Here is a 24,573-nt window from a genome sequence, read left to right on the forward strand (position 1 = left end):
AACAGAGCAGCAAAACTAGTCATACCAGCTTACCCAATAGCATCAGTGTACAGACTCTCTAAGAAATAATCAATAGTGGGTCTCTTGCCCTCTCTATGGCTGGTTTCTCATGAAAAAAAAGAACAGTCTCAATTTTATCCCAATGATGAATGGAACAGTCTTCAAATATCATAAACGTTCAAAGGACTGGAAAAAACATTTCTGACCCTGCTCTATATTGGTACAGATTCTCATTTATAACAAGACCACTCTGATTTTCATACTTCTTACAGTGATTGGAGAGGCCTTAGCGTAAGCAAGAGTATGGCTCATTATCTTTTTAATACAAAGAGAGTAGCCCAGATTCTCTTTCAGTTAAACCTGCTACACCTTTAACTAATTAAATTAATTGAATCAGTTGTTTTCAAGCATTTAAGGATCTATACTGCATCCCTTTCCAAATAGGTTGCCTTCCAGGTACCTATATCCAAAATAGGCAGAGATGATGTACAGGAGGAGCACATGTGGTCATATGCAGGCCACCCCAGATTTCCACTTTCTCTTTTGTAACAGCTCCTCAAGGTTTTCAAATAAAAGGGGCACAGGAGAACATTCAGGGAGCTGAGCAGCAATGCCAGTGGCTTGAGCTAGTCCTATGTGGAGGGAATGCCACCTCCACCCCCTAACTCAACACAGCAGACCACCTAGTCTGTCTAGGTCGGAGAGGTGGAACCAAAATTTGCAAGTCAAATGAGCTGAGCCTCTCCTGCAAGTTCCAATTGTTGGTTTTAGTCCTCGAGCCTAAACAGACTCGGTGGTCTGCTGAGATAAGTTAGGGGGTGGAGGTGGTAATTCCTGAGCCCTGCCCCACAGGTCTGGCCCTACACACCTGGCATCACCAGCCTGAGATGCCCCAATAAAAAATAAACTTCTGTATTAAAGAAAATGTCTTGTTCATCATTACATGATTTTTCATGAACCCCCTGAAAAGAGCTCATGTACCCAAGTTTGAAAGACACTGATGTAGATGTATATTAGATTCACTGAGACTTAGAGATACCTAGATGTGCCAACTCTTGTGAAGATCCTTTCTGACATGAGATTATATTGTTCACTCTAATTGTGAAAATTACTTATAATTAGCAATATTTAACTCAGATCAGCTTAACTGAAAGCAGAAATTTCTTAGCGCTTTCCAAATATACAATATTAGGCAGTAAAAATCAAAGGCAAATAACATATTTTTGGAAGAATGTTTAACAAAACCGGTGTTCCATACAGTTTCAATTAATGTTTTATTGTGCCTGCTATGATGCTGAGTCACTTTCCCAAAGCAGGAAACAGGCGAGCTATATATAATGGTTTAAACAAGAAATCCATTCACTTCCACAGCCTCTTTAAAGGTGCTGGAAGACATTTTCTATCTGCCCAGAAAGAACAGGTAAGCTTTACATTCCTTTCCTTAACACAGAGAGACCTTATTCACAGGTTTTCAGATAGAATCTGCTACAAAGAAGTCTTCTTGAAACGTTAGGACATTCAGAGAATTACAATGACATTTCCTTAGATGTGGGGAAGGGTAAAAAGCCGTTAGAGGACTAGAAAAAGTAAGAGAAAATATGGAAATATAAAGTAAAAAATTAAAAAGTCTTTAACAGTATGAGTGAATAGGTAACAAAACAGGAATTAAGCAGAGGCATTAAATAATAGATATGTATAAATTCCAGTACTTTGTACGCATTATTGGCTTAGATAAAATTCTCTTAAGGGCAGGGACCGTTTCTCCTTACATAGCCATAAACTACCTTGAACATATAAAATGCTGCCTAAAGAACAATTGTAGGGTGTATAATTATAAAATAGCTTCAAGAGATAATTAATAATGAATTCAAGTTGCATTACTGTAAGAAATAGAGGGAGATAGCCTGATATATGTAATGAATAGTGTAGGTTGCACTGAGTTGTTCCAACACTCAGTCTTTGCGAGGGGAAAAAAAGCACACACAAGATTTCTTCCCTTAATGCTCACCTAATACAGGTTGGAAGTGTAGGTTGGACCTCTCTAGACCAGCACTCTATGGTCCAGCAACATATGTGATCTGGAATGATTTCAGTTAGCCAAAGGTCCACTTAGCATGGGTGTGGCCAAGTTTCCTGTGGTCCCATAAAGTTGTTTACAGCCACCAGTCCTGGCTCTCAGTGTTCTGTGCTGTTATTTAGCTCTAATTTTCCCCTAAATGCCATCTAAGAGCCCAGTAAGGAGTGGAAGCGTTGGTAAAGCTGCTAGACAATATTGACCTCCGATGGTTCAGCAAATTCTCAAGTTCTGCACGAGTCAAATCCCAAGGGTGCCTGTGACAGGGCAGGTGGACCACCCGCTCTACCCCACACTGGGATGGCCTCCGAGGAGAGGGGCGAAGGCCCGGAGGGGGAATTAAGCGTCTGGGGGTGCACCGCCGAGAGCCAAAAGATGGCGCCGAGCGACGGCGTGGCCGATGGTCCGCAGCCCAGTCCGGTGTCTCCTCGTGATGTCAGCAGGGGCGCCGGCTGGGACACCGAGGAGGGCGGGGGCCAGGGCGCAGAAGTGACGTCGGCCCAAGGCACCGACCAGCGGGAGATTCAAAAGGGCCGCAGCCGTGGCCAGGAGGGGGGAAGTGTTCGGCCCTGGGAGGAACCCCAGGCCCTGGCAAGGAGTCCGGACCCTGAGAGGTACAGGCTGCCAGGAACCCCCCGAAGTGGGAGGTGGAGGGTAAGCTTATCCCCACACAGGGGGAACCAGTAAGGGACTGACTGGGAAGAAGGGACCCAGGGCGGGGCCATGAACCCCGCGAGTGGAGGGTTTGGGGGATCTTGACCCCCTCCACTGACAGGGGACGCATGTCCCCTTCTTAGGGCCCTGGGTCGGAGCTCGGAGAGAGGGAGGTCCTGAGCCCCCTTCCCGGTCCCCCTGGGACCCACGCAGGCTCGGATCACGCCTAAGGTACGGGAGATACGCCGGGGCCAAGAGGCCAACCATAGAGCAAAGCTCCCACATAAGACAATTGCCCACCCAAACTCGGGGTGGCCTTTAAGGGGACGGTTACAGTGCCAGACTAGAGAGGTTCAACCTGTATTAAGGGACTGATCCTGCAATAATGTACATGGCTCAATAAGATCCATGGGACTTAGCACATGTACAAAGCACTGAGGTGATTGCAGGATCAGGCAATAAGGTTTAACTCTCAGAGCAAGTATATTTATCCCTTCTAATGCAAGGGTTCCTAAAATGTGATAAGCAAGCCCCTAGGGGTATGTGAGACATCTGACAGTAGAGCGGGAAAAGAAGTATGCAGGAGAAATCATGTAATAGTGCGTTTTCATAATAGGCTGCTCATATGAAGCTTCAAAACTCAGTGGGAGTTTCTTATACAAAATAGAGTAGTTAATTTATTTCAAGATGTACCAATGAGAATGCAGATACACAGAGAAGAGGACATATGAGGCCTTACTCTTAATCACCATACACCACAGATGCCATTGCCTAGAAATCATCCAGTTTGACTGAACTCAGAACTTAATCAAGGTTTTTAACAGCTGTACACATTGTGCTATAGCTATATCTCTTATGCAACAGTGAAACATAGACAACAAGTTAAACACCGGGGCTGCGTCTAGACCGGCATGATTTTACACAAAAGCAGTAGCTTTTGCGCAAAATCGTGCCGCCTGTCTACACTGGCCGTGAGTATTTGCGCAAGAACATTGACTTTGTAATGTACAAAATCAGTGGTTCTTGTGCAAATACTCTGATGCTCCCGCTCAGGGATAAGCCCTCTTGCGCAAGTATAACTTGCAAGGAGTATTCTTGCGCAAGAGGGCCAGTGTAGGCAGCCACGTTAATTTCTTGCGCAAGAAAGCCTGATGGATAAAATGGCCATTGGAGCCTTCTTGCGCAAGAGAGCATCTACACTGGCATGGATGCTTTTGCGCAAAAGATTTGCTTTTGTGGAAAGGCACATGCCAGTATAGACATTCTCTTGCGCAAATACTTTTAACGGGAAAACTTTTCCATTAAAAGTATTTGCGCAAAATCATGCCAGTCTATATGCAGCCTGGCAGTGTCACAAAGACTACACTAAGAGTGTGTCTACACTGGGCCATTATTTCGGAATAACTACAGTTATTCCAAAATAACAATGTGAGCGTCTACACACCCACTTCGTCAGATGCATGTAGTGGAAATTCCAGAGGCAGGTATAAATATACAGACATAAGCAAAGAGTTCCAATCAAGAGTAAGGCTAGAGATAATGAGGTCAATTCAGTCAAGGGGGATGAGGCCACCTTCCAGCAGCTGATGTGGAGGTGTGAACACCAAGGGATGCGAAACTGCTTTTGTAATTTGATAGCCATTCACAGTCTTTGTATAATCCAAAACTGATAGAGTCAAATTTGCAGATGAATTGTAGCTCTGAAGTTTCTCTTTGAAGTCTGTTTTTAAAGTTTTTTTTGTTGCAGGATGGCTACTTTTAAATCTGCCACTGTGTGTCCAGGGAGACTGAAGTGTTCTCCTACAGGTTTTTGTGTGTTGCCATTCCTGAGATCCAATTTGTGTCCTTTTATTCTTTTACGTAGGGACTGTCCAGTTTGGCTGATGTACATGGCAGAGGGACATTGTTGGCACATGACCGCATATATTATATTGGTAGATGTGCAGGTGAATGAGCTCATGATGGTGTGGCTGATCTAGTTAGGTCCTGTGATGGTGTCACTGGTGTAGATAAGCGGGCAGAGAACACCTGCCTCTGGAATTTCCACTACATTCATCTGATGAAGTGGGTCTTTGCCAATGAAAGCTTATGCTCCAATAAATCTGTTAGTCTGTAAGGGTATGTCTAGACTGCATCCCTCTGTCAGCAGAGGGATGCAGATTAGGCAGGTCGACATTGCAAATGAGGCAGGGATTTAAATATTCCACGCCTAATTTGCATAAAAATGCCGCTGCATTTTTCCGACTCAGCACTTTGTTGCCAAAAAGCGGCAGTCTAGAGGGGGATCTGTCGAGAAAGAAAGCCTTTTTCGACAGATCTCTTATGCCTCCTGCAAGGAGGTTTATAGGATCTGTCGAAAAAGGCTTTCTATTCAAATGAAGCACGAGATATTTAAATCCCTGCTTCATTTGCAATGGTTATGTGCCTAATCTACACCCCTCTGTCAGCACAGCGGGAATAGGAGTTTATTTCAAAATTTGGTGCTGTGTAGACAGCGCCAAATTACGAAATAAGCTATTTTGAAATTGACTTGAAATGAGCTATGCAATTTGCATAGCTCAAATTGCGTAGAGCTAAGGGTTCAGTGTAGATGCACAGACAAAGGCATTTTTGTAACTTGTAAAAAACGTGAAAAACCTTATTTATATTTTGTTTTTCTTACAAAATTTTAGGATGAACATTTTTGCCATTACCTTGGTGGAGATTTCTCAGTCCAATTTACAAATTTACCCAAATAAACAATTTCAATGAGTTGGTTATTTTCACCTCAGAACATGTCACAGCATATATTTTCCCAAGTTTAGCATACCAAAGTAACTTTAAAAAAACATATTTCCCATTTCAAAAGAGACACATTTTAACTTGAAATACTTGTGTACAGGTACAACTGTATCAAAAAAGCTTTTGTATAGTACTGAGTGGAATGCAAGAAAAATATCTCCTTTTTCATTTTATTGGGCATATATCTTTAATCTCTAGTACTGGAGCAGTCATGCATAATATTAATTTGGAAAATAGCAACATAAAGTTATAAGATAAGAAATGTATTACCAGGAAAGAAAATTTACATCTATTAACTGTAATGACCTGCATTAATCTGGTTAGTGTTTAGGGCCAGATCCTTCACTACTGAGGAACTGGCCCAAAATGGATCCATATGCCACAGTCAGATACAGTGATTAGACTATTTTTTTATTTGGGTCCGCTACTAGCAGACAATGTCACCAGGCCATTATATTGCTAGTTTACCAATACCTTTCATCAGATAAGTCTACCCCTCTCCTAGAGAAGTGCTGGCAGACATTAAGATTGTGCAAGATATGGTGGAGCAATTCCTTATTCAGTGTAAATGGGTTCAGTTTCATGGATGTCGAAAGACCTCCAGAGAGTGATGTTGATAGAGTTACAGGTGAAGATATGGCCCATTGCTTCCCAGTGTCACGCAGTCAATGTGGGGAGCAGTGGAACTTGCTATGCCTGTAGGAAAAATACATGCTCTCTTTGCAAGTAGCTCTAGAGACCCACTCTTGCTGCAGATAGAAATGTCATCCAGCTCCCTCCTCATTTTACCAGGAATACCTGAAACCAGAGCCATCAACCTTCCTGCTAAATCAAACATAAAATGAAGTCAGCAACAAATTACCCTGGCATCATGCAGAGCCTACTTAGACTGGAGCTTGGCCAATGGAAGTGAATTCCAGCCCAGCCAGTATCCAAACCAGTTAAACCATAAACACTGAGAGCTAAAGCCTCCCAGGCGATGCTAATTGAAATAATAGCCAGAGATAATTGGATCCTGGACCTTACAGGGATTTAAAAATACTCTCAAGCACTTTACGATTTGCACCCAGAATTTCAGATTCTTTTGAAATAACCCTTATTCCTTAAAAAATGAGATTTAAGGGAAATTTCGAAAGATGGGTTTTTTTTTCAAAATAACCCAGTCTACACAGCATTTTTTTTCAAAATAGGGCATTTCAAAAAAGAGTCCAGATGCCATTATGCAAATGAAGTGCAAGTTTTGTAAATTCGTGCTTCATTTGCAATTTAGCTCGGCTGCATTTGCATTCCTCTCTCAAAAGAGGAATGCAGTGTAGACATACCCTAACAGTGGTGAGAAGAAACAAAAAACAGGACTATATAGCACTTTAAAGACTAACAAGATGGTTTATTAGGTGATGAGCTTTCGTGGGCCAGAACCACTTCCTCAGATCAAATAGTGGAAGAAAATTGTCACAACCATATATACCAAAGGATACAATTTAAAAAATGAACACATATGAAAAGGACAAATCAAATTTCAGAACAGAAGGAGTATGGGGGGGGAGGCAAATGTCTGTGAGCTAATGATATTACAGGTGATAATTGGGGAAGCTATCTTTGTAATGGGTACGATAATTAAAGTCTTTATTCAAACTTAGGCGTAAAGTATCGAATTTAAGCATGGATGACAGTTCATAGGATTCTCTTTCAAGTGTAGTCTTAAAAGGCCTTTGAAGCAGGATGCAGGTAATCAAGTCATTGAGACAGTGTCCTTTCTGGTTGAAATGGCAAGAAACTGTTTTCTCTTTGTGATCCTGTCTAATATCTGTTTTGTGGGCATTGATCTTTTGGCGAAGTATCTGAGACGTTTGTCCAATGTACATGGCAGACGGACACTTTCGGCACATGATAGCATAAATTATATTTCTGGATGTGCATGAATATGTGTTCTTGATCTTATAATTCACTTGGTTAGGTCCAATAATGGTATCAGCTGAGTGAATATGTGGACAAAGCTGGCAATGGGGTTTGTTGCAAGGAAAGGTACCAGGGTTGGTATTAGTGTGGTATGTCCTGTGGTTGTTGGTAAGTATCATATTGAGGTTAGGTGGTTAGGGTCATCTTGAGGTTAGTATCATCTTGAGGTTAGGGTCTGTCTCCCAGAGCCTCTTGGAGTTTAGTATCCTGTTCCAGTATAGGCTGTAGTTTATTGATAATGTATTGGACAGGTTTAAGTTGGGAGCTGTAGGTGATGACAAGTGGTGTTCTATTGTTGGTTTTCTTGGGTGTGTCTTGACATAGATGGTTTCTAGGTATTGGTGCATAATTTCATATGTTCCATTAATGGGTGTGCTTATGAATGAGCCTTTGAGGATACAGCTGATGTGATTAGGTCCTGTGACAGTGTCATGAGAGTAATGTTTGGATAGCTGGTTGCCTCATAGTGCTGTGGAAAGTAACACAGAGAAACAACAGAAGATTTTTCTCTCTAGTATAAAGACCTGGTGATAAAATCCCAATTTCCCAATTGAGAAAAACCCTAGGCATACACAACATGTTGCAGCATAATTGCATACTGTGCTTAAATAAATATAAGCTAGAGACAAGAAAGGCAATTAAGCAGGTTTTTCTTCTCTTTTCAGAAATGATTCTGCTCACTGCATTCTTGTGCCTGGCTGCTGTGCTGCAGCAAACCACCGGACAGGTAGGACAAGAACTTGATGGGAAACATTTTTCCAATCCCATTAATATTTTAAGATTTCTGAACCCCAAGGAAAAATAAAAATGTCAAATATTTTTGCAAACTGATAAAGAGAAGTGCATTTGTTCACACCTTGTGAAATGTTCCACGTCAGTAATTTCAAAACACTTAGGCTGTGTCTAGACTGGCAAGTTTTTCCGCAAAATCAAATGATTTTGCGGAAAAACTTGCCAGCTGTCTACACTGGCCGCTTGAATTTCCGCAAAAGCACTGACGATGTAATGTAAAATCATCAGTGCTTTTCTGGAAATACTATGCTGCTCCCATTCGGGCAAAAGTCTTTTTCCGAAAGACTTTTGCACAAAAGGGCCAGTGTAGACAGCACAGTACTGTTTTCTGTAAAAATGCCCCGATCGCGAAAATGGCGATCGGGGCTTTTTTGCGGAAAACCGCGTCTAGATTGGCCACGGATGCTTTTCCGCAAAAAGTGCTTTTGCGGAAATGCATCCTGCCAATCTAGACGTGCTTTTCCGAAAATGCTTTTAACAGAAAACTTTTCTGTTAAAAGCATTTCCGGAAAATCATGCCAGTGTAGACGTAGCCTTCGACTGTGTCTATACTGCACCCCTTTTCCAGAAAAGGGATGCAGATGAGACAAGTCGGAATTGCAAATGAAGCGGGGATTTAAATTTTCCCCGCTTCATTTGTATAAACATGGCTGCCGCTTTTTTCCGGCTCGGGGCTTTGCTGGAAATAAGCGCTAGTCTAGATGGGGATCTTTCAGAAAATAAAGCCTTTTCTGAAAGGTCCCTTATTCCTGATTTTAAGAGTAATAAGGGACCTTTCGGAAAAGGTTTTATTTTCTGAAAGATCCCCATCTAGACTGGCGCTTTTTTCCGGCAAAGCCCCGAGCTGGAAAAAAGTGGCAGCCATGTTCATGCAAATGAAGAGGGGAAAATTTAACTCCCCGCTTCATTTGCAATTCCGACTTGTCTCATCTGCATCCCTTTTCCAGAAAAGGGGTCCAGTGTAGACAGCCTTCATGTTGGTTTTGACCATTCTGGGGGGGAAGAGGAGTGAAATGTTAAGCTCAGTTAAATTCCTAAATGAATGCAAGCACTCAGATCAGATTAAGTCCATTAAATGGCATAAGTGTTCATGGCAAACTAATTCAATGGCTTCCAACCTTCCCAAACTACAGTACCACTTTCAGGAATCTGATTTGTCTTGTGTACCCCCAGGTTTTACCTCACTTAAAAGCTACTTGCTTACCCCAGAAAAAAATTACGAAAGTATCATAGTACACTATTACTGAAAAACTGCTGACTTTCTCCTTTTTACAATATAATTATAAAATAATTCAGTTACAATATAAATATTGTACTTACATTTCAATTTATAGTATATAATGCAGTATAAACAAGCCATTATCTACATGAAATTTTAGTTTGTACAAAATTTGCTGATGCTTTTTTTAGAGCCTGTCGTGAAACTAGGAAAATATCTAGATGAGTTGATGTGCTTGTGGAAAACATCTGCGTATTCTCACGGGTATACACACTCTTGGTTGAGAAACACTGAAGTAAAGAACAGATCCTGCAAATATTTTCCCATCTGTTACTCATATGAGTTATCTTCTCAATAGCAATAGAATTATTATCGTCAGTAAAGCCAGGCACATGAAGATGTTATCATAGGATCAGGGATTAATATGCTTGGCTTAGTGAGCGTTACAAAGGAAAAGTGACATGACACAAATATGCAGTAAGAATTCAGAGATTAGAGATTAGAGGTTCATAACTGGGAGCATTTTGGGGTATTTTCATGGATGTGAAAGAAGTAAGACTTTCAACATGTCTTCCATAAAATGTTTTAAAGAGATGCTTAACTGTCACATAGCTTCATATCTCAATTTCTTTGTGCTTGTTTATGCAGTGCCAAGCACAATGGGATCCTCAATCTATGAGCAATTAGGCTGTAAATAAAGGGATGAATAATATATTCTGTGGAGGGTTCCCCTCCCCATCTCCTGTATTTGGCTTGATATATTTCAAAGAACTTGAGAGTCTAAAAATTCTAAGATTAGATAATGCTATCAGTTTCTAACTGCTAAATTGTGCTTATTAGTATCATACCTGAAGATATCACATAGAGTCTGATCTATAATTAATGAATTGATGATTGATTGACAGATTTATTCTGATGAAATTAAGTTCATAAACATAATTAGTTCATGAAATATTTCAAAAACACACTCATTGGAGTCGATTCCTATATTTGTGTATACAATATTTCCGATTCACAGAACCAATACAAGAAAAATGATTGTACATTCTATTTATTTAGATTTCAAATGTAGCTTCTCTGTCAACTGACAATGCGGTTCAACAAAAGGAGATTGTTGACAAGCACAATGCCCTAAGGAGAGCGGTTAAGCCGACCGCTCGCAACATGCTGAGGATGGTAAGAAGTATTTTGCAAAGCAATCTGTAATGCATAGAGACTCTGTTACTCGGAAATTTGCAATGGCACAGCATTCCACGTGGCAGAAACATGTCATTTGAATCCTTCCCTCCCCAAAATATTGAAGAACCCTAGAATTATCAAGGGAAGGGAGCAGATTGGATATGACAAATCTAGCTGCTCATGAACAATAATTTCAAAGGGGTAGCCGAGTTAATCTGTAACTGACAGATTAAACAACAAATAGTCTAGCAGCACCTTAAAGACTAACAAAACATGTACATGGTACCGTAAGCTTTTGTGGGTATAACACACTTCTTCAGATGTACTCACAAAAGCTCATGATACCATCTACATGTTTTATTAGTCTTTAAGATGCTGCTAGACTATTCTTGTTTTTTAAGTTTTTCCATGAATAATGTCTTCTTTTGAAGAGAAGAGAAAAACCAAGAGCGTCTGGTGTTCCATGATGCCCTATGTATTCTCCATCAAATTAATCACCCTAATATCTAGCTTCCACCTGAGGTCTGCAGCTATTGAGTTGCTTCTCCTTTTACCATCCTAATGAAAAAGAAATTGTCCAAAAGATTTTAAACGTGGAAAATGCAATTTCCAACTATATTGTTCCACATTCTGAAGTACTAAGAGATGCACATCTGACCATCGGGTGTTTCTCATTTCATTAAGGAATGGAGTCATGCAGCTGCCAAGAATGCCAAGCGTTGGGCAAATGAATGCACTTTATCCCACAGTCCCCCAGCTGAGCGATCAACTAGTAAGTAAAGTGTCAGTTTTAAACAATCAATGACTATTGAACCCATTATAAGAAATATTTTCACATGATGTAACCCAATTCATATTTAAGTGGTAATAATATTTTACTAAATGAACAACATTTATAACATTGGAGTATATGGATTAATCTATTCTACAATAAGACTGCATTATATTTAGATATATAAATTTCAACATTAAAAAAAGAAACAATTCACTGAAATGTCACAATTTTTAATTTTTGAAGAAAAATTGGGGATTTTCTTTTTAGTTTTATCCTCTTCAATATCCCTCCTCCCACTCATTATCCCCAAAGAGTTCTAATAATACGAAAAGTGCTTTGTGTGAACGTAAACCCCTTTTCATTGATGTCACAGATTGATGACTCTCCTGGAAATTTCTGAATCTTGTACTGCTTCTCCCCACAAGAACATGCAAGGGCTTTCACATAAATCCCCTTCATGAAGCTTTGTGAATTATTTCCTTTCTATTTTCAGGTACGGGCTGTGGTGAAAATCTCTACATGTCAACTAAACCCCATTCCTGGTCAGATGCAATTCAATCCTGGTACAGTGAGGTGGAAAATTTTGTGTATGGCACTGGGCCAACCACACCAGATGCAGTGATTGGCCATTATACTCAGGTAGGGACGATGGTACCACTTATTAAATTTGTGCTTTAAGTCATATATATTTGGCTAAGTGAATACCAGGAGTAGTAGAAAAAGCAGCCTCAATGCATTTAAAGGGAATAAACACCATGGAGGATAAGAATTATTTCAACACAGCAAATGTAATGGGGCAATATATAAACTGCAGACTATTAGACTCCTCACAGTGAAGTCTATTACACTGAGAGATGCAGTGGAAAACTCTATTATTTAACCCTAGGTTAGACCAAGTTCTCTAAGTTGTAACCATATTGGCAGAGATTTTTCTTCTTGTGGAAATAATGTTGTTGCTGTATTGGTAGCAGAATCTGGCCCTAAATCACCATAATCTTCCCTTAGCTTTCCTTCAGTGAATTCTTCAGACATATACAAGTTCATTAAAATGCACCAATTATAAACTAATCAAGCTAATGCCCCTACAGGCTAGGTAGGAAGAAAGTGTGAGGGAGACTTTATTTGTATTTTTTTTAATTTGCTGTTTGGTTACTCCATGAATGGAGCATTTGGTTATTCCTGGGATGAGGGAAAAGATAAGAACCCCAAGGGGATAAACAATTGTAGGTTGGCTTATCCTGCACAACTGTATCATCTTAAATTTCATGACCAAAAGGGGACATTATGACTACCTAGTCTCACCAGTTGTGTGCAACACACAGCGGCTAATTTTATCTAATGATTCCTGCACTTCATCCAACTATTTGTGGTTGAACCAGTGTACATGTTTGTATGTATATGTCCTGATTAAAAACACCAAGGCTACGCCTACACTGGCATGAATTTCCGAAAATGCTTTTAACAGAAAAGTTTTCCGTTAAAAGCATTTTCAGAAAAGCACGTCTAGATTGGCAAGATGCTTTTCCGCAAAAGCACTTTCTGCGGAAAAGCATCCGTGGCCAATCTAGACACGCTTTTCCGCAAAAAAGCCCCGATCACCATTTTCGCGATCGGAGCTTTTTTGTGGAAAACAGTACTATGCTGTCTACACTGGCCCTTTTGGGCAAAAGTCTTTTGGGAAAAGACTTTTGCCCGAACGGGAGCAGCATAGTTTTTCTGGAAAAGCACTGATGATTTTACATGCTATCGTCAGTGCTTTTCCGGAAATTCAAGTGGCCAGTGTAGACAGCTGGCAAGTTTTTCCAGAAAAGCAGATGATTTTCCAGAAAAACTTGCCAGTCTAGACACAGCCCAAGGGTACGTCTAGACTACAGGCTTTTGTCGACAGAGGCTTTGTTAACAGATACTGTCAACAAAGCTTCCATCGACAAAGAGCATCTAGACCACATCCAGTTCTGTCGACAAAGCAAGCCACTTTCTCAACATGATAGTGTAGACACAAAGGACAGTGTAGATGCAATAACACCTTCTGTTGACAGAACTCTGTCGACAAAAGGCGTTATTCCTCGTAGAATGAGGTTTACCACCGTCGACAAAACTGCTGAGTTCTGTCGACACTCGGCGGTAGTGTAGACACAGGTATAGGTTTGTCGTCAAAAGTCCATTTCTGTCGACAAAACCCTGTAGCCCAGACACACCCCACGTGACTGAGGATCTACAATGTTACTTGGTTTCATCCCCATTAGATCCCAGATTGGTTCTAAGAAGGTTAAATAAGACCATATGAAAACAACACAGGGTTCTGGTTTTTTCCTAGAAGATGTAACATATTCTGCCATACCATGTAATAAAATAATATACCCAAATCTCAAGTTAATTTAGAAAATGTTTATTAATGTATATTTTATTAGACAGACACTCACCAAGTTACAAATGTTTGAGTTATGACCACCCCACAAACACAATTCTGCAGGCTCAGCATGGCTTTGGCATGTAATGCTGCCCCGCCCAGCAACCCTCCTCTTAGCCCCATCCCCCAGCTGCCCTGCCCAGCCATGTAGGGGCTCCCCTCTCCTCCAGCCTGTGCTCAGACAACCTCCCAGTGAGCAGATGGGGAAGGCTGGTTGTAGAGACCGTAGGGTCACGGCTGGAAGATGGGGCTGGGATGGCCGGAGCCTGTGCTGAACCAAAGGATGGAGACAGGGGGCAGCTGGAGCCAATGCTAAGCCCGAGGTGAGAGTGGGGTTTGCCAGTGGATGGAGCTGGGGGCTGCCCAACCCAATGCTGAGCCTGTGGGAAGAGGGAGTTTGCTGGTGGATGGAGCTAGGGCCAACTGGAGCTGATGTTGAGCCCTCAGGCGGCTGGGGCTGAGGCTGCCCAAGCTGGTGCTGATCCCACAGGCGGGGAAGGGGGGCTGCCTGAGCTGGTGGTGATCCCATGGGCAGCTGGGGAATAGGCCTGGGGCTGTCCATGCTGGTGGTGATCCTGTGGGTGAGGCAGGGCATGTGGCTGGCTGTAGGAGCCAGCACAGAGTGCATGGGGGGCAGGCGGTGGAGCCGGCCAGGGCTGGCTTAACACAGGGGTTTAAGGTGCAGCCTAGAGACCCAGGCTAAGATTTCTGGGACACCAAAAATGTGGATCTTTCCATGGGCCCCTCTTACTCCCAGGATCAGAGCTGCAGGTGCTAAAGATCCTGAGTTCTGACCTTGCTTGGCAAGGAGGGGATTCGGCTCCTAACTCTGCCATTGCCCCTTCCCCAGGGTTGGAGCAGTAAGCACTGGGGAGCTTCCCTTCATCCCTCACCTGAAGGCTCAGCCTCAGCAGCTCCTATTAGCTGGGAATCTGGGGAAAAAAGGAGCTGTGAGGGGCGGTGCCTGCAGACGAGAGCAGGCCAGCACATAAAGCCACCTGCCCTGCCCTGCCCTGGCCTCCTTTCCCCCGGCCTGAGCCACCACAGGGGAGCTGCCCAGTTAAATGTCCCACCCTCCAACCCTCTGCCCCAGCCTTGAGCCCTCTCCCACACAAAAACTGTGGGCCCCAGCCTGGAGCCCCCTCCTCTACCCCAAAGGCTTCATCCTCAAACCAAACCCACATCCCACACCCCCAATCGGAGCGCTCAACCCCAACTGCAGGCAACCCCCTGTCTCAACCCACAGCCCCCTCCTGCATTCTGAATGCCTAATTTTGGCATCACTCTAGAGCCTAAGCCTCCTTCTCCCCCAAAATCTAACAGCCCCAGAAGAGTTAATCTAGCCCTGTGCTCCGGGGATGTCCAGAAGTCCCCTTTCAGGATCTCCACCTACCTCCTCGTCTTCCTCTCTGTGATGGGGCGCCCCGGCCCTGCACTGTAGGTCAGCCTGTGGGTGGGACCCAGCTGGCTGAGAGTGCCCCTCCCCCTCGGCCTTGCTGAGCATGCTCCCTGGTGAGCAGCACTATAAAAGGCCCTGAGACAGCTCACTCAGGGCTTACTGCTGAAGGGGAAGGACCTGCAGAGCCAACTCTAGAGCCAGAGGAGCCCACACAGCCTGAACCGACGCCACAGCCACTAGAACCCCAGCAGACACTGCCGCAGCCGCAGCCACAGCCCCAGTGCTCGGCAGGATGAGGGGAGAAACCCCTGGCTGATCAGGCAGTGGACTGAGCCACTGCTAATAGGGCTCTGGGCTGGGACCCGGTGGAGTGGGAGGGCCCGGGTCCCCTCTCTTCTTCCCCCTCCCTCTACAGTGCTCTGGAGCAGAGGAAGTCCCGAAAGCCTAAGGACTAGGCCACAAGGCTGTATTTTCCCCGAGAGGGGAGACTTACAGAGACTAGGCCGCAGGGCCAGATTGGCGTTGACAGAGGGGTGTCATTTATGCTGGCCCCAGTCATTAGGGCCGTGTGGACCCCGACAAACAGGCTCACGGGGAACTCTACAGAGTGACCCCCGTCCGAGAGGGCTGTGCCCCTCGACATTCTGTTTAAACCTGCCCTTCCTCAAGCACCAGCATTCACTGTTAAATCAAAAACTCTTTCTGAGTCAATGTTACTGTTTTTCTTCTCTGTTTAATTACTAGTATTGCAACAGTATTCTTGTCTACTATTTTTCATTGAAAATACACTGTATTTCATCATCATTATGGGTTAATAAGCTTTGGTGAGCTAGCCTGGGAACCTAACCACGATGTAGAGCCTTGTTTCTATATGAAAATGCATTCCAAGTTCCAAACAGCTGACTTCTAAACAACTTTTGGAACACTGCCAGTTTGTAAGTTGGGCACCTCCTGTATTAAAAATACAAGAGTCCCTAATACTTACTCATGTGTTTACTTTTTCTCTCTCCAGGTGGTTTGGTACACATCTTACCAGGTTGGATGTGCAATTGCCGTTTGTCTTGAGAGTGAATTCAACTACTATTATGTTTGCCATTACTGCCCAGCGTATGTATTAATGTCATTGATTATGGGAACTCCTTTGTGCTTTATTTCACTGAAATGATCCAAGAGTCTGTCAGCGACATTGCAGCATTTAGCATAATTTTTAAGGGAGCTTATGGACAAAGAGGCAATGCAGTAATAACGGAATACCAAAGCACACATAGAAATTACAATCCAAAGTAAAACAGTCCCTAAGCCCCCCAATAATTGTCCAGTGCAGTCTGCTCTGCCTAAAATTCTAAGCATTTTTTTCTGACAGCTAGGTAACTGAAAAGATGATTCTGGTATTTCCAACTAATAGGGGTTTTCAAGAAACTTTCCCTAAGGCCTCTTAGCCAATAACTGTCTCCCACCAGGTTTATAACACCTTCCTCTGAAGTAGCAGTGCCAGTCACTGTGACTCTGTTAGGGATGGCACATAAGCATTTGCAAGTACCATAAGCTATCTATCGTTAACATTACAGCCAAATGGGTAACATTTTTAAAGCAGTCACAGTGGTTTTGTCCACAAATCCTTAATTCAATTCAATATTTACATGTTGCCATGTGAAATTATTGTTTGACATTTACCAGACTAAGGGTATGTCTACACTACCCTCCTAGTTCGAACTAGCAGGGTAATGTAGGCATACCGCACTTGCAAATGAAGCCCGGGATTTGAATTTCCCGGGCTTCATTTGCATAAGCGGGGAGCCGCCATTTTTAAAACCCCGCTGGTTCGAACCCCGTGCCGCGCGGCTACACAGGGCTCGAACTAGGTAGTTCGGACAAGGATTCCTATTCCGAACTACCGGTACACCTCGTACACTACCGGTACTACCTAGTTCGAGCCCCGTGTAGCCGTGCTGCACGGGATTCGAACCAGCGGGGTTTTAAAAATGGCGGCTCCCCGCTTATGCAAATGAAGCCCGGGAAATTCAAATCCCGGGCTTCATTTGCAAGTGCGGTATGCCTACATTACCCCGCTAGTTCGAACTAGTGGGGTAGTGTAGACATACCCTAAGGGAGTGTGATTGCAGCACATGCAGATGTGCTTGTGTTCATTTTATTCTAGATAGCTTGCCAAAAATAGCAGAGAGCGTGCTAGGGCTGGCATTAGCTCAGGCTGTATGCCTGCCTCACCCCTCTGAGCACATACTCACTTGCACACACTAACACTACTGTGGGGATGTCTGCAGAACCTGCAAATCATGCCTCTGATGGCAATTAATGTCCCTTGTGTGTAAATGAACGTGTGTGCTGAAGACTGGCTTTCCATTTTATGCTGTTTCATTCTACCATTGTAGGGGGAATTACAGAAAGTTAATGAAGACACCTTACAAAGCAGGGCCAGCATGTGGAGATTGCCCTAAAGCTTGTGACAATGGACTATGTAGTAAGTTTTTTTGATATTTAAGTATGGCAGGGGCGTAACTTTCACTCACTAAAATGATGCTTCATTCCCTTGAAGGAAGGCATTGAGAACTTATCAAATCTGCCTACAGAGGCTGAGTGCGAGGCCCTTACACATGCTCCCTGGTAGGCATGTTATGTTGAAAAAATGAGCATGTGTAGGGACTCACATAAGAGCTTCTGGAGTGGGAGAGGGGGGTTGTTATCTTGTCAGGGGACTGTCATCACGTTCTCATGTCCCCAGAAGAAGAGAAGACTGTGGAGGACACGATGACAGTCTTCAGACATGTCACGTTTCATTATAAAGGAAAATAGGATCGATTGTTCTGCCTGGCCTCCCGGGGTAGGACAAGAAGTAATCAGCTCCATTCACAGCCAGGGAGATAGAAGGAATTTCCTACTATATAGTAAAGCATGGAAACAGGTTATTAGGGAGCATGTGGAATCCTCATCATTGGAAGTTTAACTTTTTTCAGAACAGGCTAAGTATGTACGTCAGAAATGGTACGTGCTCCTCAGCCTGGGGACAGGTCCCTTCTAGCCCTACATTTCTATGATGCTGTACTAAATAGGCCTTTGTCTCTATTCATAATTATTATTTGTTTTGTGATAACACTTAGGAGCCACTCTCATGGGCCAGGACACTGTTGGATATGTATATACACAGGTATATGACTAGGATCTTACCAAATGCAAGGCTACAGGAATTTCAAAATCACAGTGTTCATGACTTCAGCTATTTAAATCTGAAATGTCACAGAGTTGTAATTGTAGGAATCCTGACCTTAAAAGGAGTTGTGAGGAGCAGATGCCAGGTTATTGTCTGTGTGTGTAGAAGGGTGGAGGGTTGTAATATTGCTTCCCTTGCTTCTGTACTGCTGCTGGCATTGGCTCTGCTTTCAGAGCTAGGCAGCTGGAGAATCACAGAATCACAGAACACTAGAACTGGAAGGGACCTCGAGAGGTCATCGAGTCCAGTCCCCTGCCCTCATGGCAGGACCCAGAACCATCTAGACCATCCCATATAGATGTCTATCTAACCTGCTCTTAAATATCTCCAGAGATGGAGATTCCACAACCTCCCTAGGCAACTTAGTCCAGTGTTTAACCACCCTGACAGGAAGTTTTTCCTAATGTCTAACCTAAACCTTCCTTACTGCACTTTAAGCCCATTGCTTCTTCTTCTATCCTCCGAGACCAAGGAGAACAATTTTTCTCCCTCCTCCTTGTGACACCCTTTTAGATACCTGTAAACTGCTATTGTGTCTCTGGGCTTATCTAGACTATGCCAAAGTGTGGAAAGATGATATGCAAATTCAGCGGGAATCCGCACACCCTCCCCCGATCCCACCCTGAAAGCAGAGCCTTCGAAAGTGAAAGCAGTTCAGACACAGCCCCCTCGGCAAACCTCCCCCTTTGTTGAAAAACCACATAAACATCATTTTTTGAGGCAGAGAGGCTTTTTGACAAAGGGGGAGGGTCTCACTGAAAAAGCCGAATCCAAACCACCCCCACCTTCAAAAGTCCAGTTCTAGAAAGTGAGATTGGAAGAAGACATGCAAACTCCCACAGAACCTGCATATCCTCCCTCGACACCCCAGCATAGTATAGATAAGCCCTCTCTGTCTGCTCTTTTCCAAACTAAACAAGCCTGGCAGTGTTTGGTTGGGAGCCCAGCTCTGAAGGCAGAGCCGTCATTAGAAGCAGTATAGAAATAAGGGTGGTATAATATGGTATTTCCTCCCTCACTTCTGCATTGCTGCTGACAGATGCTGCTTTCAGAGCTGGGTGCTTGGCAAACAGCTGCTACTCTCCAGTCTCTCAGCTCTGAAGGCTGCACAGAAGTAAGGGTAGCAATTTGGTGATCCTCCCCCCCTTAAAATAACCTTATAATGCCCCTAAATCTTCCTTTTTGATCAGTACCCCGAGTTTGAGAAGTGCTGGTCTCCCCCTATAAAATCTATACAGTATAGACTACAAAGCACAAAATAAAGACCAGATTTCATAAGACAACAAGATTTCACAGTCTGTGATGCCTGTTTTATGGCTGTGAATTTGGTAAGGCTCTCTACACAATGAATCATTCTATGAAATTGGTGAGAACCTGTGCAGGACATTATAGAGAGAGATCCCGTATATAGAGATAGCTGTACATATGCTGCTTAATGTGCATCAGAATAGCCTCATCATGTTCCCCACCTCCACCTCCTAGAAAACAAAAGGGAACCAGTGTCCATGTTAAAAATATTGAACACTGACAATGGCTAGAGAAAGTCCCCACAAGGGTTTTAGAACAAGTCATTTGTCCAGGCCATGAGGAAAATGGCATTTTCCTACCGTCATTCTGAGTAGTATGGCCTCGGTGTAGAACTTTTCCTGACCCTGCGGAGTACTAGCATGCAAGTAGCTCCATTGACTTCAGAGGAACTAAGTGTTCCACCATGTGAGTGAGCGTCATATATTCTAGCCCATGGGTGGCTAGTCTGTTAGGTGAGGGAAGGCATTGCCTTCCCAAACCACCAACCTGGCCCTGCCCACACGCTGCCCCCAAAATGCCTGTTGTAGGCACACTGGGGGCAGAGTGTTACTGTCCCCCAGCACCTTCCTTTCCCTGAGCTGCAAGGCTGGAGAGGCTGGGGGGGGGGGGGGGGGCACACACCCTCCTCCCTCCCCATGGTGCGGCAGGGGGAGGAGTGCAGAGGAGGCTTGAGGGGTGGGGCCTTGGCAGAAGGGGCAGGTCTGGAGGTGGGGCTGGGGACTTGCCTTCACCCACTGCCCATGCAATAGCCCTTTGTGTTTTATATATCAGGCCCTTGGCCTCTGAGAAACACATTTCTTCTAAGACTGCTGCAGTGACTCTACCTACAGCAGCTGCCAGGTGGTGTGTGAGAAAAAGCTGGCCCAATAGCTGAGTGTCTCTTCATCTATTCTGTCCTCTAATGTGCCCTCCCAAGCAGGGGTTCTCATCTCCTCCTCCCCCCCGCACCTCAGAGATGGTCAGTGCCTTTTGCTAACAACCAAATTCACCTGTATTTGTAAACAGAACTGCAGAATGTACAGGCTTGTAAACCTGGGTAGCTCATTCTTCAGACGAAACTCTCCTGAGAAATCGTAAAGAGAACGGATCTATTCCGGTTCAAATGAACCTGACCTCCAGACCTGACTGGTTCCATTTTGTACTTGTTTTGTAGCAAGCAGTATTAAAACAAAGTATTGCTCCACTTGGTAAAATGCCTTAAACCAAGTGAACAATGTTTCTGTTACAGCTTGATTGGGAACAAAAAATACAGTGAAAAATGCTTATTCCATCAAAATATGCTTTAAAGGAAACAGTGTCAGGTTTTTTCCCCTCTCCTCTTGTTAGTGCCTAATCTCATGGTCTCCTTCATTTCCAGCCAATCCTTGTAACTATGTGGATGTGTTCTCAAACTGTCCTGCTTTAAAAAGCTTCTTTGGATGTTCACACCCCCTGGTCAAGAAAAAATGTCCTGCCTCCTGCCTTTGCACCACTGAAATAAAGTAACAGCCTCTGATTCCTCCCATCATGGAACTTCTTCAGTTTAAGGACAGCACCTTTTAGAAAATTAAGGTCACATCTTGCTGCCCTTATTTAGGAAGTCCTGCTGACTGCAATGGGATTACTCATCTGAGTAAAGGCTGTTGGATCTGGCCTTTCACCTCACATTTTATCCTGGTTTAATTCTTTCTTTTAAAATGTAGTAGATTTTTTTTCTTCTGGGCCTGACATTCAGCATTTCACATGCTAGACTTGTACAACATTTAATGACTGAGATTTCTTATCGATCAATATCAACTTCATCCTTTACAAAAAAAAAAAAAAAAAAAAAAAAAAACACACTGAAAGGTCTCCTGCTGGGATATACTAATAGAGTCCTGATTCCAAAAACAATCCCACTGATACAGTGAGCCAGACTTCTCCATTGTCATTCATGTTGAGAGCCAACTTACTGGGCACCTTTCTGTTCTTGAAATAATTTTCACAAAGGGAAGAAAGGATGGGATAGGAAAATGTTCTCCTAATAAAAAGTAGAGCTGTGTCACCTGAAATATTTTCAAATGATTTATCACTTCTCTATCACTCATTAAATTACTCATTCAATACTGCATAACTTGTTTTTGCTTGTTATTACTTTTGCTTCATGTAAAATGCAATTTAGCCAAATTCCATAGGTATTTTTATCAGAATTCTTCATTTGTATTGCCTTGATACTGCAAGCTCTGTTTGGAAACAGCATATGCCTGGAAACACTGCAGAAGATCCATAACATTCTCATATACCTTGAAGAGGGGATATTTTTCTGGTAGAAATAGACAAAGACTGTTGGGGTGAGAGAAGCAGTTTTAGTTAAAGAAAAACAAGAAGAGTTCTGAGCCTCACAAATAAGGGGCCAAGTGGAATGAGGAAAGTCTTTTCAAGTAAGTTGGTGGAATTTTATTAAGAATGAATTCAGGCTTCTCTCTCATTCTTACATTCAGTCAGGTACATGCTGGGTTTCTTTCCACCTCACTATCACAAAAAGAGAGTCCCCGAGATAGAACAGACTCTTCTGCCGGGCTGAGTGTGTAGTTGGAAAGATTGACGATATTGCTGGGTGAGTTAGGGGTACCACTATTGTGGCCCCATGTGGCAGGTAGGATTTTAGACAGCTTACAGTCCTTTTTCCTCTGTAGAGAAGTGAAGTGTGTAATATAAATCTCCTAAACAAAGACTGTGAATGGCTCGCTAACTACAAAAGCAGCTTCTCCTCTCTTGGAATTCACACCTCCAGATCAGCTACTAGAAGTGGGCCTCATCCTCCCTGATTGTATCCCCCTGCTCATCTCCAGCCTGATTCTGGCCTGCATATTTATACCTGCCTCTGGAAATTTCCACTACATGCATCTGACGAAGTGAGCTTATGCTCCAATACTTTGGTTAGTCTATAAGGTGCCACAGGACTGTTCGCTGCTTCATCGAAGAGAGTGCATGAAATGAACCTGCAGTTTCCATAGCCTCCTGTTAGTTCAAGAAGGGGCAGGGCAATGAGCAGAAGGGGCGAGGCCTGGGGCAGCCAACCCACAGCCCCTCACATAGCAGCATGCCATGCCCCCTCCTATCCCTTCTCACTCCTCCCCTCCCCCCTCGGCAGCCCTCAGAGCCACCTGGAGAGCACTGCACAGCATTCCCATAGTGATACAAAGGGCTCAGGGCTCCAGTTGCTGCACTTGCCGCCCTAGCAGGAGCCATGGGCTCTTTTGAATCTTCAGGCCCTGGGGCAATTTGCCCCATTTCCCCTCCCCTTCACCCATCATTGGGTCTCTCCAAATCCTCTAGACTGCTCAAGCCACTCACCACTGCCTGATGAAGGGTGGCTGGGAGCAGCCAGTAGGGGGACTGCCTAGGCAATGGGAGCTGTCTGCTAGAGCTGGCATTCCCTGACTCCCCATCTCACTGACTGCACTGCAAGCTGTTTCTCTTCCCATCTGTGGTTGGGAAGGGGCCAGTAGGAGGCCCTGACGAGGAGGGGAGGCTGTGGCCACACCTACCTGTCCCTGGGGATCTCGCTGTGCGATATGGAGTCTCTCTTCCCCCAGCCCTTCATTTCATTGGGGTTTTGTAGGGTCAGCAGTTAAAGCTGCTTCTAGCATCCTTATCGCTCGAAAAAGGAGGTATAGAGGATCTTGCGCAAAAGAGGGGGTTTTGTGCAAAATGGCCCTATCTACACTGCAGGTTTTTTCCACAAAAAACTCTTCCACAAAACAGATTGGAAGAGACTATTCAAATGAAAGTGTGAGAAATGCTAATGAGTGCTTCATTTGCATTTCCTCTTTTGCAAACATGCTACAATGTAGACATAGCTACATATGCAACATGCAGCTGCCTAGGACACCACAAAAATTGGGGCAATTTGGTGTCCTGAATTTCAAGGTGCCCTCCACAGCTGCCTATCAGTAGGGATGGCCCTGTATATCACACTGTCAAAAACACATTTTGCCTAATGTGGAGAGGACTCCTCTGGTTTACATTTTGATTGCAACACATACTAAACATAGCTCATCTTTCAGCTGACACAGCTTTGAGTGGTGCGGCTTTTCTGAACTGCGGGAAATTGGAATCAAGGTTGTGTTGGCAGAATTGTTTTTGTTACTGGTGAATTTTGTCTTTGTTTCATGTGGAATCTCAGACTTCCTTCAAAACACCAGAGTGTCAAGTGTCTTTAGTGTTATTCGTTTTTTCATATTAAGTAGAAGAGAGTAATTAAGATACAGAACTTGTCTGCTCCACTCAGATATCTGCTGGATACTTCCTTAGGACTGATCTTGTATTATGATCTGTACAAATTGACTGCTACTCCCGGACAGAGCTACTCTGCATTCAATGGGGCTCTGTCAGGATGCACAGATGAATCAGAAGGCAGAATCGGGGTCCGTGCAGGTTTGCTGAGGATCAAATGTTGGACATCTGCATTTACCATCCACAAAGAGCTTCCTGAGTCCAAAGGATTTATTGGGAAAAATAAACCAAAATAAGGAACTAAAAACAGGAATGTGTATGAAATCACAGTTTAGTAATCAACAAACCTCCATCTCATCTATGAATCCCCTTGTTCCCTCCAAACCCAGATACACAGGATGGCTACGTCTACACTGGCCCCTTTTCCGGAAGGGGCATGAAAATTTCACTAGTCGTCGTAGGGAAATCCGCGGGGGATTTAAATATCCCCCGCGGCATTTAAATAAAAATGTCCGCCGCTTTTTTCCGGCTTTTAAAAAAGCCGGAAAAGAGCGTCTAGACTGGCCCCGATCCTCCGGAAAAAGTGCCCTTTTCCGGAGG

The 24,573-nt window shown here is 43.7% G+C and overlaps 1 protein-coding gene across 1 annotated transcript; it reads left to right on the plus strand.

The window, feature by feature from the left end:
• Positions 1–1,330: 1,330 nt before the first annotated feature.
• On the plus strand, positions 1,331–21,868 carry LOC142827746 (cysteine-rich venom protein-like). Its single transcript, XM_075923361.1, has 8 exons — positions 1,331–1,420; positions 8,134–8,195; positions 10,539–10,655; positions 11,343–11,430; positions 11,927–12,072; positions 16,255–16,349; positions 17,633–17,721; positions 21,134–21,868. Exons 2-8 carry the CDS (start codon positions 8,136–8,138, stop codon positions 21,259–21,261), a joined length of 723 nt encoding a protein of 240 aa, XP_075779476.1. The 5' UTR covers positions 1,331–1,420; positions 8,134–8,135; the 3' UTR covers positions 21,262–21,868.
• Positions 21,869–24,573: the final 2,705 nt, after the last annotated feature.

This window comes from Pelodiscus sinensis, chromosome 3 (genome assembly GCF_049634645.1).
Source record: "Pelodiscus sinensis isolate JC-2024 chromosome 3, ASM4963464v1, whole genome shotgun sequence".
Lineage (NCBI taxonomy): Eukaryota > Metazoa > Chordata > Testudines > Trionychidae > Pelodiscus > Pelodiscus sinensis.